We start from the raw sequence: 15,834 nt of genomic DNA on the forward strand, positions 1-15,834 counted from the left end.
AATCCATGAAAATATATCATGGCAAGTAGTGAACCAATGTCAAGCATAATTAGACTCAAATATCATTTAAACTTCCATAACAATGATAAATTATGATTAATGAAATAAATTCGAGCACAATTGGAGTACTTTAAAGGATATTTATGTTTACATGTCGACCAAAATTATATGCACAAATATATTACTATTTGTCTCAGCACCCAATTCAAATCTAAGTTCAGCCATGCCAAAATCCACCAAAATTAATACACAGGTAGATAATGGCCTGTGATTGACTAATTATTTCATGCCCTTAGAACCAGCCCATCACTGTTTCAGTATTTGCTAGCCTGTCTTTTGCACAAGCCTAGGAAATCATTCATGTAAATTGGTAAGGTCCACATACATTGCTCCATAACCCATACTTTTAACAATTTACAAAGCAATAAAACTGCAGATCGATTTTCATATGGGTTGCTTTGACCCAAGTTAAACATATTTCTGTAAAATCAAAAATTACGTGTACTCCCTATACAGTCCTGTCTCCCTCTTGCCACAACTCAACAAAAAGTATTTAAATTACAGTTTATAAAACTACTCCTAATTAAATTGCATCGCTGTAATTAGAAAAAAAAAAAAGAAAAAAGAAAAAAAAAAAAAAAAAAGAATGAAGAAAATATTCAAACATCCTCATCCAACATTACTAGAGAGCGACGACAACGCAGATTGGATCAGATTGCCCAACTTGCCTCTCAAACTGCAAACGTTATTCCTTAATGTTTCACATGTCTCCTCAAGAGCAAACTCTTCACGCTCTAATACAATGAGCTGCCTCTCCAAATATCTACCAAGACTGCTCTCCGCTATGTTAATGAGACTGAGCGAGGCATTTGTGTGCATAAATTTTGTAACAAGAAACCCCGCTAGAATTTGCTGCCCTGCCTTCACAAGCTCTGATATGAACGCAGGGAAGATAATTTTTCTAAAGAGGAACGAGATGTTTGATCCTTTCTGTGCAAACCTCGACAACTGAGCTTCTTGACACTGGCGAGATAATTTTCCAACCATATAGCACAGATATGAGAAAGTGGTACCATAGGAAGATTTGGTGATGATAGTTGATGCGATCCCTGAAGATAACACAAGTATCAAAAGGTCATGGTCTCTGCCAATTGTGTCTGAGATGCCTCCTTGTTTCAGTTTCTCCTCAACTTCATCCAAGCACTGTGACCATAATACCTCATAAGGCAATAACAGCACCATCTTTAAAGCCACAAAACAATCTATTCCGAGTAGGATCTGGCACAAGCTCCTGGCATCGTCTTCATCAAGCAATAATCCATTAGATTTTGATATGGACTGGTCAATCAGAGTTAGCAGATCTCTTAACCGGGACAGCATGATAAGTTTCTTGAAAGCCTCCATCCAACAGGCGTGTAAAGGGTGAATAGAGGAGTTCTTCATCATTTCCTTCTCAGGAGGTTCTACTTCCTGAAAGCTTTCCCATCCCTCATCCCAATTATCACTGCTCCAGTCATTTCCTGCATCAGAGGCTTCTGCAGAGGCTTCCTCATCTTTACCAATGACGAAAAGTCCCTCCCACTCCCCCAAAATGGAAAGTAAAGCATCAATATGGGAATCGGTAGTAGCAGCTCCACACAACTTTAAGAAGCAAGAAACTGTAGTCTCCATATTCATGAGATCATCAGGGATAATTTCTATGCTAGGAGAGATGGTTGCTGCAAGCTGAGATGATTTGAGGGCAACCAAAGTACTTGTAAACCTGCTAGAAGTATCCTTATGATCTGGCAACCCCAGATTAGCAGTAGTCTCCCTTTTTTTTTTTAATGTAAATTGTGACTCATCCCACCCTTCCCACGGTAGAACATTAGATTGTATCTCAGGAGAGAAACCCTTGATATTTCGGCCTGTGACGAATTGCATAAGCTCTAGAGCATAAACACGAACCGAACTTGGCAGCTGCAGATTATCACAAAACTTGGCCATCCTTTCCCAAACTGCATACCTGGCCCTCTTCAAGTCCTCCAAATTAGCTTCTAGTTTACTCAGAGAAGATAATAGTTGAAACAAATTCTGATGTTCATGGGATTCATTGACCAAATCTTGTAAGGTGGGTTCCAAGATATTTAAATACAGACGCGGAAGATCATGACATTCAGTGTCACTGGCTGCTGCTGAACCACTTGGCAGCAGTGATGTGAACACAGAAAACACTTCTGCAATGGCTCCAAATCCACAGCCAGAGAAAACCATGGCTCTGCAGAAAATGAAAATATCAACATCAAAATCACCAATTAAACCATATTTGACATAGCTGATAATGGTGCCCCAACCCTGACTTGGTGATACAATGTCCTCCATCACCAACCTCATAAAAACCCTTAGCCAACTCATTATGCATTCTGGATTGAACGTGAGATTTCCTCCCAGACTCCCATGGGATACAATATCCTTCATTCCATCGGCCAATCTAATCCAAAAGTTCAAGAGGATGATGAGGCAGTTCTGCCATTCTGAGTTATCTGGCAGATTCTCATAACAACCATAAATCGGGATGATTACTCTGAAGTACCATTTCATAATATCCAAACCATCAGAAGGGGCAAGGAGTTTGATATACATTCTACAGAAATCATAGCTCTGCTCAAGTTGACTTACAAAGCCCTGAACGTTTTCAGGGCCTTTAATTTTAGAATCAGCTGTAGCTCTAGTCTCCAAAGCTGTCAACAAATTCAAGACATGATGTTTGTAGACATCCTGCCGCGATATGAGACCTTCAGGCACTGGATCAGTATAGATACTGGCAAGGGTCTCCACCATTTTTGCCAGAGCTTCCAAGCTACTTTCATCAATGTGTGTGAAAACTTCAGTGCTGAAGCACTCCAAGTTCAAACCACCTAATCCAGCAATACTTTTAAAGTTCAAGTTCTTAATAAATGAAACTCTTCTGCATTCTTGCTCAATGAGCTTGTAGAAATGAGCAAGCCCAAGACTAGACACATTTGTTTGGTCTGCTTGTATCATCGACAATGAATCTTTGGTTTCTTCCAGATGTAAGTAGCAGTCAGAGAGCAGGCTATACACATAAGCAAGCCTCAACTTGTTACACCCATCAATTGCAGGGTACACAATCAAGGAAATAGTTTTGATAGTGTCTACAGCATGATCAATTATTTCTCCCTTGAATGCTGCAATTTCAGCCATAATATCATCATTTGTCCAAACCTCAGAAACAAGGAGAGAAGTTAGGCACCGCAGTAGCACCTGCAAGGAAAAAAAGCCAGACATTAGATTCTAATAGGTCCAATGGGCATGCATTTGTCTTTTAAATTACTGCTTTTAAGAGATACGCGCACACATCTACCTCAGTACGACTCAAGCCATAGGTATCAGCTATTTTCAATACATCACTTAAAACGCTCTTCTTCACCAACTTTACTGAATCAATTAGGGAGATAATGACACCCTCAATGTATTTGATGTCCCCAGACAAAAATCGTTCAGTTTCAACCCCAGGAATTATTTTCTCTAGTGCTCTAGAATGGTCTGCTACACGCTTTTCTTCTTCTAATTTCAGTTTCCATTCTCTCCAAAATGTGGACTGTACTTTATCAATCTTTTCTATTTCATCTGAAAGTAAGAAAATGAAACAAGAACAAGGGCATAGCATCATTACACAGAAAAGAAGTTGAACCCTAAAAAAATGAAAGAGAAAACAGAAAACACTTTCTGCAGTTCTTTTTATATTAAAGGACATTATACGTAGAACAGCGTTATATGCAATTTGGGAGTCAAATAATCAAGTTTGCCAATACCAGAACTAGGTGGTGTGTGCTTTTCTTTAAATTTCCTCAGTAGCAGCTCCCTCCTCTTTGAAGGCCCCTCACACTCGAGCCCAGAGTTGTGTAATAAACTATACATCATTCCCACGTTCATGATGCTACAAATTTCTTGGTAATCCTCCCTTGTTCTCAACTGCTCTTCTATAACTTCAACCCCAGTAAATGCATCGACAAGATTCAAGAGAAAAGAGCATCCCACAATGTCTTCCTCTTCAGTAGCAGGAGTTTCAATAATTAATTTTGCCAGAGAGGCAATCACATCATCTCTAGGGGCAAAACCATTCGTCGCCAACCAGGACAGAATAGTCACCACAGCCTGTGTTCTTATACTAACATACTGTTTTCCAGGAATTAAGCCAGTAATCAATTTCTTACCATGTTCTGCTTTCCTACTCAATTCAAGCAACCATGGAAGTTGTAAAGCAGCAAAAGACAAAAATTTTCCATTTTCTCTGAGACCAGATTCCCAATTGCTCCCATTCTCAATGGGCAGGCTTTTAGCAACAGCAGAGAATACATTTTTTATGCTATCAAATTGAACTTCTTGATCATCACCACCAACTCCTTCAACCAGTTCACAGCAATCTTTCAAGTGAATAATATCTTGAATATTATGGACTGGAAGTGAAGTAATTGAGGAACCTTGAACTGAAAAACTGGGAGAATTTGTCCCTGTCAACATCATTAACATCTCAAATTGGCCTTGCATATCTAGATCTTTCCATGCATGGAGCAATTCACCTATGGAGTCCTCATCACAATGGCTCAGAGCAAAACCTAGTAGCTGCTTTCGAGAACTTGTATCCATGTTTTCAAGGGCAGGACCCCTCGCTATTGCAGCACATAAGTCCCAAATGCGACCATGTCCTTTTTTAGCCAAAACAAGGCAGAGATCAAATGCTAATTGAAGATCACCCGCAACTGCAGCTTCTCTAGCAATAGCTTCCTCAACGGCTGATATGTCTTCTAGAGAGCTTAATCGAAGAAGTTTGGCAACCTCAATGAGTTCATCAACATGTAAATAAGCACCGGTTTGACTTGTGATTGCCATTTTAATAAGCTCCATGGGGTCTTTTATTTGCCTGAATTGCACGGGTAGAAGAGTAACTCCAAGGTTTGGAAGTTTAACTGTAAGTGCATCAATAATATCAGCCTCTGCTTTAACATTTCCGCTACTTGGATATAAATTCAGACATTCCCTAGCCTTCCAGATCTGAAACAAGTTTCGAAAATGCAATCAATGGATTTAAATACAAATATTACAGAATCTGCTTTCCACAATGAACTTGGACGTAATCAAGCATTATATGTAAATTAACATTAAGGGAAAACTCTTAGATAGGCAGCCAACCCATTCTAGGCAGTAAGGCCTTGTTTCGTTCTGGTTGAGCAGCAACTATAAGTTCTCGAGTTTGGCTTTGAGTTTGTCTCAATAAAAAGCAAAATCGTTACATAGTTGCCTTATGATCTAATTATCTCGCATAAGAAAGAGAAATGCACTGAAACGACAAATGCATTGTTGCTTCGAATCTTTGTTAACACCGCCCACCTGGACCCTCAAGTTTGTTGCAGCATATTTGCCAACCAACCTGGACCAGAGTAGTTGATGGCGAACGTTTGGCAAGGAGAACGCCCACCCTTGCCTTGGGTAGTAATAGTAACAAAAAAAGAAAGAAAAAAAAAAAAGATTTGTTATTTCATAACATTAGCTTGAGTAACTAATTCTCGATCCCCACCTAATATGCAGCAAGTTCTCATGCCTCTTTATGTTAATGCCGCTTGTGTTAGACATCTAACAAGAAATGTTTTTGAATGTGTAAGTTATTATAAAATCAACATGTGCCTCACTGTTGACATTATGTCAAATAGTCACATCATGTTTGATGTCACCTGATCAATGCATTTTGTAACGTACAAGGGCCATAAGAAGGGATGAATATCAAGTAGCTAGCCATTAATAGGTTATAGTCAGAATCTTGAATGAATTAATACACTCTAGATATCTTAATTGATCAGAGAACATAACCTTTCCACATGCTTACTTCATTCTGAATTGATCAAAGAACATAAAGCTTTCCATATACTTACTTCAGGACAAGTAAGACTTGAAGCTGAGAAAAAATATTCCCTTGCAGCTTGAATGACAAGGTTTTCTGCCTTCTCTGATGACAAAGCAACTGAACTTGTGCCTTTTAAATAATTCCTTGCAAGAGAAAATTTCCCAGCTTTCAGCAGTCCTCTGCAGAATTCCATCAACATATACTCCAGGTCCAGAAAAGGAAATGCCTTCTCTCTCAAACACTGCATATCACGCCACATGTTTGCCCAATCATTATCAGAACGACCAGGCTGTCGACGAACAAATTTCGAAAGTATCAGGCGAAGAATTTGTTTTACACCTTTTCCATCTGAATGAGCCTCCAGGAAAAAATTCATTGGCTTCGGGACCTGAATACAAACATGTACCATACAATCCACTGTCAATATCATCAGTTTAATCTTCCTTTTGGAACAAAATCAAGAATTCCATGTCCTAAGCTTATGATCATTAAGGCCAAAAATTTCATAATCCATAGTGCTTCCACATATTTCCTAGTAAACAAAACAGCAGGTTGCCAACCTTGGTCACCAAAAAGAAAGGGGTGGGGCCTCCAGAAACTTAATTTCTTTCTTTCATTTTTCTTCCATTATTTTTGTTCCTAGGAGAAGCTCAAACTGTTAAATGCCCATGATAGGTCATCAAAGTCTGTGCAATAAAGAATACAAACCTGGTAAAACCCCAAAAGCCTCCCTGCTTCAACGTGGCCTTCTGCCAGTTTGAGTCTTCTCTTAAGGCCCTCAACACGTGTTCCGGTATCTGTACAAGCAAAATATTTCAATTATTCTCAAGAAAAAAAAAATCCAGTAAGATGACCATAACAATCTCATCAACAAAAATGCACAAAGCGAAAAACATAAGCGCAGGAAAGTATATTTCAGTCTGCAATTACAGATATCTGTTCCACTAAGGAAGCCAAGATTCCCATTTGGCATCTACCACCAGATTTATCTTAATTACCCCTCAATTATTTCAATTTAATATGTCAATGAAAGGATAGAATATTAATAGTTAGAACTTTGCTAATTCGTTATCTAGCTTTTCAAACAAATCTCAATATACATTAAAAAAATAAAAAAATTATAGATAAGACCTTTGTGGGGGATAAGATGCGAAAAGAAACGCATATCTTGCATGCCATGCTTTCTAGTACACACAAAATTGGGCACATACTGCATCACAATTATGGACTACTGGATTCCTACTAAATGGCTCATCCCAACTTAACAAGACACATGTGAGCAGACACTCAAACAAAGAACAGAAAGATGACATGCTCATTCAAACATTGAAGCATCACGCACATAATTCGATCTGACAGTGCATTACAATAACATTGTGAGTTTTTTAGCTGAAATGCTCACCGTGAATAAATTCAATTTTAAGGCCAAAATCAGAGAGAGGAGTGAAATTTTTTTGTTTGGATGCAGCAAATCAAGCAAAAGCAGTGCTGGAAATAGAGTTACCCAAAAATGGTATGATTATAAGTATCTACATAATCAAAATACATAAAAGGACAAGTGTTTGAGTGAAATTTAAAGTTAATTACTCTTTAGAAAAAAAAATTAATATTAATAATAATAAATAAATAAATAAAATCATACTGCCAAAAAGACAAGGACTAAGTCAAAGTAGTTATGCTTGGTTTTCAAGAATGCAGCCTTGGAACAATGGTCAAATTGCTGTCCTTAGAGTAATTTTCAATTTTGGAAACTTAAAAGTTTTCATGTGTGGGGATCAAGTGCAACATCAGATTGAGATGAGTCTTATATTGTTCTTGAAGGCCAAGTGATTGAGAGTCTAGGGTTAATATAGTATTTAATTTGGGTAATTACTTTAAGAGTTGTAGGGATTTTTTTGCACATAGGAAGATCACGAATTTCATAACTGGGTTTGGTCTGTAAGTATTCTAAATTCAAATAATATTAAAACTCCTTTATAGGGTTTTATTAGGTTTTTGGTTTACCAGTCCTATAAGGAGACCTAATCCCAATAGGTTAAGAAGGTCAAAAGGTCTTATAAATATGCTTCAATGAAGTAGAGACATTTGACTTTGATTATAGTAACATCAGGTGTTTTGAGTATTGAGACATGTTTGACTACTACACGCTGTAACTTCGAACAACCACAAACTTCTCTCTTTACGAACCCAATTCACGTCTTTCCTATACATTTTGAAACCCTAAAACCCCAAAATTACCAACAACTTTCAAACATCAGCCTCAAAAGAACCATCTTGATTGCTGTCATCCAGCAAGCAGAATTCACAGTTTTCAGCTTCTATAGCCATCAAGATTCAATCCTTTCAAAACCTATCCAACCTACAAACTCTAAACCCCTTCTTATACCTATCGACACATAAGTATCTATTTTAGAAGACAGAAACTCTCCCTCTCTCACATGCATCGACCTGCTCCAACAAATGTTTAAGTCACCCTTAAGCAAACTATGTTGAATTGCTCCTAAGCTATTCAACATGGAGGAGATTCAATTATTTCCGCCATGCCTTTCTTGGTTGGACCAACCCAACAGGGGATTTCTGACAAGTCTATTTGAATTTTCATAGCAAGAAGCGGAACTACAAGAAAGCTTTCTTTATCTTTATGGATAACCAGTTCATTTTCAAATATAGTTGGGAGACTTTCCTCAAGAAATGGGTAAAAAACTGGAAAGATCAGGGTTCACAAGTAAAGTAGGTTCAACTAACAATTAAAAAAAGGTAGAATCGTTAAATACATCATATAAAAGGTGTTACAGTGTAAAATCACAGTTAGATATCAAATAGATAAAACCAAAATGATATCCATAACTCAATTCCAAGTCATATAAGCTTAGGCCTCTGTGGTACATCATGATTAACCATGCCCATCAGAAAATCTGACAGATATTAAGATCTCATTTACCATGATGAGAATTTTAAAGCTTATAAAGCATAACTCACCTTGTATTTGTGGAAGCTTTGAAAATATAGCAGCCATGGTACTCCACCGATCTGTTTCTGTGGACATATATATACACTGCAGGGCACAATCCACAGCTTCAACCTCATCCCTGAAAAAACCATTACTCTGGGACTCTCCCCACCCTTCCTTAACTACCATGTCTCTGCAACCCTCCTCAATCACAATCAAGCATATGTCCAATTTCTTCTCCAAAGCAATTTCCTTCATCCATCTAACCAGAAATGACTGGTTATTCTCATCTGCAGAAAGATGGTTATCTGGAACCTGACCCAGAGAAACTGAGGCCGCATTCTTAAACCTACTCTGCATGAATGGAATTGCTTTATCACGTAATCGTTTAACCACGTTTTCCTCTTTAACTCCTTTAAGCATCATTCTGAATTTATCATAGTCAGATAATTGTTCCCAGTCCACAAGACTCATACTGATACTCAATTCACCATCACTGCCATCCGAATATATCAGTTGGTGCAAGTACGAGACGTCATCAAGGAGCTGCTGCAACTCACAAATACCTTTCTTATAAGCAAAGTCAAGCAAGCAGAGGCAATTATCTAGCTGCCCAGTAAAATTATCAATATCTCTTGCTCTATCCTTGTACCATCTCGAAAGTTCAATAGTCGATGGCCAAACAAATCCCAGGCATCGCTTGACCATGGGTTCCGTTCTGAGCGGGATACCAATCTCATGATTTTTGGGCAATTTGTTTATAAAGCTCACCATCTTCTCACATTCAACCCAATCTTCCTCCCTCACAGCAACACTGGTAGGAGGCGACCTCCCAGGAAGAAGCTGCCCATATGTTTGTATAGGAACTGTTTCAGGAATAGCAGCTAAAATCTCCAACATGAAAGGAGTCAGCGAATAAGGATGACGCTTGAATAGGAGGTTTAAGGCCCCAATTTTGCCACTTTCAGCAAGTCTAACAGCAGCTTCATTAATAGGCATAACACGAAATTCTCTGTACTCCTGCACAGAAAACCTGCACAACACTATGTCATTAAACTGTGAGTCAGTAGAAACAATCAGAAGAAATAAATAAAAAAAATCGAAGCATAAAACAATTTATCACTGATAATCCTCAATATTATTGCAAAAGTTATCTACATGTTTTTTTCTCTATGCAGCATAAAAAAAGTTTTCCAGGGATACTAAAGAATATAAAATTAATGAAACTCTTCACAATAGTCATATAAACTAAATCCAATCAATTTTGGCAAGTGATTTTCAAATTCTTGCCTCTAGGAACTCGATATCATATCTAATACATATTTTCATTTTTTTACATGAGCTTACATCCTGCTGTACTGCTCTAGATATTAAGATATTGCAAAAGGTTCAAAAGGAATTAAATCCTCAGGGTAAAGAACTTGTGAATTGATGAGAATGTTGAATGGCTAACACAAAAAAGGATAGCTCATGAAAATGGGGTGTACGCATACTATATGAAGAAATTTGCCTAATAAATACATCCTTGTCTCCTATTCATCACAAAAAGATATATCCTTGTCTCCCATATCTGTAGGCAACCTTTCTGTACACGTGCATGCATACACAGAGATTATGAGACATCTTGCTCAGACATAGATCCCAAAATATATAACAACTATTTGGATAAGACTGCACGGCAATTGTATTATCTTAAATATGCTACAATAAAGTTAAGTGAGACTTCAATTAAAAGAAATAAACCAAAAGAAAAAACATTTATGACAGACACTATATTTGGTTAAATCATTGTTCTCTCCTCTTTTTTTCTTTTTTATCCTAAGAGTATACAGTTTTAATACTTCAAAATTATGTTATTTCTGCAAAAACAATAACTAAAGATTCTGCAGAGCATAATACCTGCCCATGTTTATCCCAAGATATGTTTCCAGCCTGTCATTGAATTGCAGTAATTGAAGTCTAGCCATGCGGGAATCCCAAATTTGGCTATATTCAAGATCTTCTGCTTCTGAAAACCTATATTGGTTAGTTAGGCGCAACCCATATGCAAGCAAAGCCCTTACAGCATCTTCTGTTTGCCCAACTTTATCTAAACATTCAGAAACTATGAAAACTTGATCCTTAATTTTAGACAAAAACATATTTATTTCATTTATGCCTTGGCCAGAATGCAACCACTGTGACTTTACAACTTCATCTTTATCCAGCCCATGACAACCAGCAAAGTCAAAGGCAGCCTGATACTTTTGCTTGCTAATTAAAATATTGTACATTTCAGGGACAGATCTCTCAGAAAATGATATCAAACTCCATTGCAATCTAGAAATATCAAATTGATCAAATCTATCTTCAGTAATCAGCTCCACACTATGCAAGTCATTTGTTTTCCCAGAATTTGATACATTGTATCTCTCCTCAGATAATGTACTCTCCAAAAGAAAAATGTGTCCTGGAAATTTCTGTACTCTTTCTAACAAGGGCATGGAATATACAGTGTCATCCTGCTGAAAGTTTGAACCACTTAGGATATCAAGCATTGTGACAATGCCACTCCTTTTTGCAAAAGCAATGATGTGGTCAGACCACCAAGTAAAGTCCACAACATCACTTACAAAATTTCCGCTACCATTTGACAAACTATCAGTCACTTGTGAGTCATATACCCCTCTGCAAGCAAAACTTGAAAGTGAAAAGCATTCTTTATCCAGCTTGAAAATGTGCAAGCGTCCTCTGATATCTAGTGTAGCAACAAAATTGACTTGCGGTGAGATTACCACCTTTGGAGATCCTAGTAGACCCACATAACCTTTTGGTCTACAATATAAACCATCAAACTGAGTAGAGAACAATTGCTCTACATCCTGGATTTTACTTCTACGCCAAAGAGAAATATTACAGGATCCTGGACAACATATTACAAAAACAATGATTAAATACTTAATGAGTGAACTTTGTCTGTAATATCATTTCCCATTTTTCTAGAAAGTGATAATTTTTTTTTTTTTTTTTTTTACATGTCCACACAAGAGGGGGGGGGGGGGATTCGAGCTAGTGACCTTCATGAGGTGTGATCCCCAGCCGATTGAGCTACCCCTTGGCGACGATAAAAATTCTTAATTGAATTTAAACAACTTTTACTAGATACAGAATGAGACTCTGACTGAGATGGAAACCCCCAAACCAAGAACATGGATCTTTAGGTTTTTTTCATATGGCTGACATACACATTGGTTAGTACATGTTAAAGACTGGAATGTCAAAGGCAGCACAATCTGATGAACCTAAATGGATGAAAGGATTTAAGGTTTTTCCCACTATTTAAAGTAATGATCAACTGTCATCTTATCATCTTAGGTATTTTACCATGCAGAACTAGTAAAAGTTGATAATCTAAATATTTTACTACACTCATACTTCTTCTTTTTGTGCATGTGTGAGGGTTCCAATCTAATAGACAAGAAACAGTATGAGTTAGAAGATGAATGGAAAAATACATAATCTTCACTGTAGGAAAATTGAATGGAAAAAATAGTACATAAACACATACCAGAGTTCCCACCAGAGGCTAGGGAGATACTGTCAGAGCCACCAACAACAACTAGCAAAGAAAGTTTTGGATGGTAATCAAAGCAGAAGACATTGTTATTAAACTGCCTCTTCAGGGTTAAGCCATTATCTGAGGTGAGTGCAGAGGAGATAGAGGCACTTGGCTCCTGACTAATCTCAATATGCTGAAAGGAACCATCTGATGTAACAACAGTGAAGTTGCACCTGGAAACATTTCCATTAACTCAAACAGATGTCAAGTTGCATGAACTTCACGAGTTGGTCAAACAACAAACCCAGAACCTCCAACCTAAACTCAATATTGACAGGAAACTGATTTTTGTAAAATTCTCTAGTCAAATTTCAAGCAGAGGCTGCGGAAAGAAAAATAACACTTACAAGCAAGATCTCTGTTCATCAGAATCATTCTGTGCAATCAGACCCACTATTGGCATACAGATTTTCAAATGTCTCCTTGTAATTCTTGTTATCTCTTCCCCATTTAATTTGATAAAATATAGTGTACCAGCATCATCAGCAACTCCAAGAACATCATGACATTCGGACCAAGTTCCCGTAGTGAATGTAGCATGACTTCCAGCTGATACATGGAACAAAATTAGAAACAACAGCGAGACAAAATGCAATGACGTACAAACCTGAGAAAGATTAAGTTTATAGTTCATATAGGTTATGCATTTCATAGTATTAACACCGAACCGTCAAGATCAATCAATTCCCTCAAACCCCTTCTGTGTGTAGAGGTTTTTTTTTTCCTTATCTAGAATCAAAGGACTAAAATGTAAACAGTAGGCTTCAATGCGAACATTAGGTGGCTGACACGGCTACCCCATTAAACTAAGATATTTACAGAAGATTATATATCGTCATGCAGTGTGTAAGGTGTCTATGTTTTCATTCTATTTGTAAAAGAACCACAGAGTTATGCCTCAATAGTCACAATAAAAAAGTTAAAAGAGCTATGCAGCAAAGTATAAGTATTGGCGGTTAGCTCCTCTATGCTTGTTGTGGTGTATTTGGAGGGAGCGGAATGCTCGTCTGTTTGAAGATGTAGAGACGACTATGGTGGAGCTACGGAAGGGGTGGCTAACTACTTTATATTCTTGGATAGCGCCACATCATAGTTTGAGTGTCTTTACTTTTGTAGAGTTTCTAAATGTATTTCCTGTCGGACCCTTTTAGGGGCTCTCTTGTATACTTCCCGTGTATAAGGGTTGCGCCCCTTTGCGCTTTTTAATATAATTGCCATTACTTATCAAAAAAAAAAAAGTATTGTATTACATGTTATTACGCATTACTTGACATTTTTCATATACTCCTACACGCTGACATCAATAGGAATTAAGCCTTCAAAATCTCTTAGTTATGTTAAATCAACATAGGCGCCACTAAACATATAAATAAACATGTATTTATATAATGCTTCTACTTATATTACACTGATACTGCCATTTTCAAGGCTAGCCACTGTAGTGAATTTGAAAAATTGTCAATCTAACCAGTAAATCGAAACAAATTTCTCAGTTTAAAGCGTTTAGAATATGATGTGATGTGATAGTTGACACCAAGATACCACAAACATAACTAAATCAATCAACAAATGGATCTTACTGGTAAAAGTTCCACAGGGCTCCATGTAGTCATCATCCTTCTGCAAAATTGTTATCTGATTGCCAGCAGCGACAGCCACACGTTCGCCTCTCAGGGAGATAAACAAGGATATTAATCTTTTCAATTTTTTCGGTTGCTTGTAATCACTCCATTTCTCTTTGAGTTGACTTACACCTACAAGGTATTAAGGGAAAGAATTATAAAGTTGACGGACTGCTAGACTTGATCAATTTCAGAGTGAAATTTGAAAAATCTTGAAAAAGAAAAACCATTGTTGCTTTATATAGTAATTATGATTCTTTAACAAGGCACATGCTTCTTCTTGTAAGACACAACCAATCAACTTCACTTTATGAATACAACCTCTGATAACTAGGATAAATCACAATATCAAAAGCATGAATGGCATACTTCTCTCCGAAAATATTAGCAAATCCATAATCGTACCACCTTGACATTTACTCTTAAATATGGAAGGTATAAACCAAAACTTGTAAATGATGGCAGATACCCATCCACATTGAACTGTTAGAAAAATAACTAAAATGCTTGTATTACTAACATCCCACTACTTCCAAACCATACATTTTGGCTAAATAACCATTCAAGACAACCTTTTAACAGTAGCCAATATAAAACCCTAATTTTAACAATCTTTTTTTGGATGAATAAGTCATTCCATTAAGCAATGAAGTTCAGTACAAGTAAACAGCTTCACACTCTTAGCACTTCTTACTCACTCCAAACCACTCGTTCAACACCTTTACAATTCAAAAATAATAATAATAATAATAACAATCTTATAAGTACCTAAAAGAGTCTTGCAAATATTCCTAACAATCAAAAGAACATATTATTGCTCAGAGCCTATTTCTCATGTTAATTAATAAGCTAACAAAAACCAAATTTGAAAAAACCCCGTAAAAAATTATTAAAAAAAAAAAAAATCATAATCCATTACAAGACCCTGAAAGCCAATGCCCTCAACCAATTAAGCATGTAAACAATGTGCATTATATATATATATATATATATATATATATATTACTCAATGACCAATTGGTAAAACATTCTCTATGAAGTATTTTCACTCTACGAGTAACCAGACAATTGAACATTTGAACCAAAATTAACTAACAGAAAACTTAACAAAAAAAAAGAAACCGACGTACCTCGTACCGAAAACAAAGATAGGAAGCTCCCTCTCTCACCATCATTCGCCTGAATTCAGTGTAAAAATTAAAAAAGAAAAAAAAAATCAAACAATTTAAATAAATAAATAAAGATTCAAATTACATTCAGATACGAAGAGAAAGAAAAAAAAAATGGAAAATTAAGAACAAAACCTGTTGAGGAGGGTAATTGGGAGCGTACGGCCTCGAAGCGTGATGGCGCGTCTCGTAAAGCACTTCCCGTACGCTTCGCTCTTCCATAGTCCCAAATAAAACTGTTTCTCTGCCTGTCTGCGTGCTTTGTCTTCCCGCGCACGGATCTCGAACCCTAGACCTCAAAATACCCGACGCATCCACATTTCAAGAATGAGAGAGAGAGAGAGAGAGAGAGAGAGAGAGCTGGTTCAGGCAGAGTGGCAGACAACCAGACGCTTTCTCAATTTTGGGTTGGGTTGGAACCCATAGCCCGCGGCAAATTTATCTGGGCCTGAACCCAACATTTGAAACATGCGGAAAGCAATGATGAGGCCCATAATGATCCCCACTTTTATTTTGATGTTTTTTAAACCTTTTATTACGATCACGGAATTAGAAATCTAGCTTGAGGAGAGCTAAATTGTTTTTAATAAAAA

At 37.1% G+C, this 15,834-nt stretch overlaps 1 protein-coding gene across 1 annotated transcript; it reads right to left on the bottom strand.

Moving 5' to 3' along the window:
- Positions 1–413: 413 nt before the first annotated feature.
- Positions 414–15,595, bottom strand: LOC133856943 (MAG2-interacting protein 2). The gene is made up of 12 exons (XM_062292009.1): positions 15,377–15,595; positions 15,203–15,251; positions 14,031–14,204; positions 12,798–12,999; positions 12,400–12,623; positions 10,752–11,754; positions 8,882–9,885; positions 6,611–6,699; positions 5,931–6,290; positions 3,816–5,055; positions 3,365–3,630; positions 414–3,264 (listed from the first exon to the last, which is right to left on the bottom strand). The coding sequence occupies exons 1-12, from the start codon at positions 15,461–15,463 to the stop codon at positions 670–672; spliced, it is 7,293 nt and encodes a 2,430-aa protein (XP_062147993.1). The 5' UTR covers positions 15,464–15,595; the 3' UTR covers positions 414–669.
- Between the last annotated feature and the right edge of the window lie 239 nt (positions 15,596–15,834).

The sequence above is a fragment of the Alnus glutinosa genome, chromosome 1 (assembly GCF_958979055.1).
Source record: "Alnus glutinosa chromosome 1, dhAlnGlut1.1, whole genome shotgun sequence".
In the NCBI taxonomy this organism is placed as follows: Eukaryota; Viridiplantae; Streptophyta; class Magnoliopsida; order Fagales; family Betulaceae; genus Alnus; species Alnus glutinosa.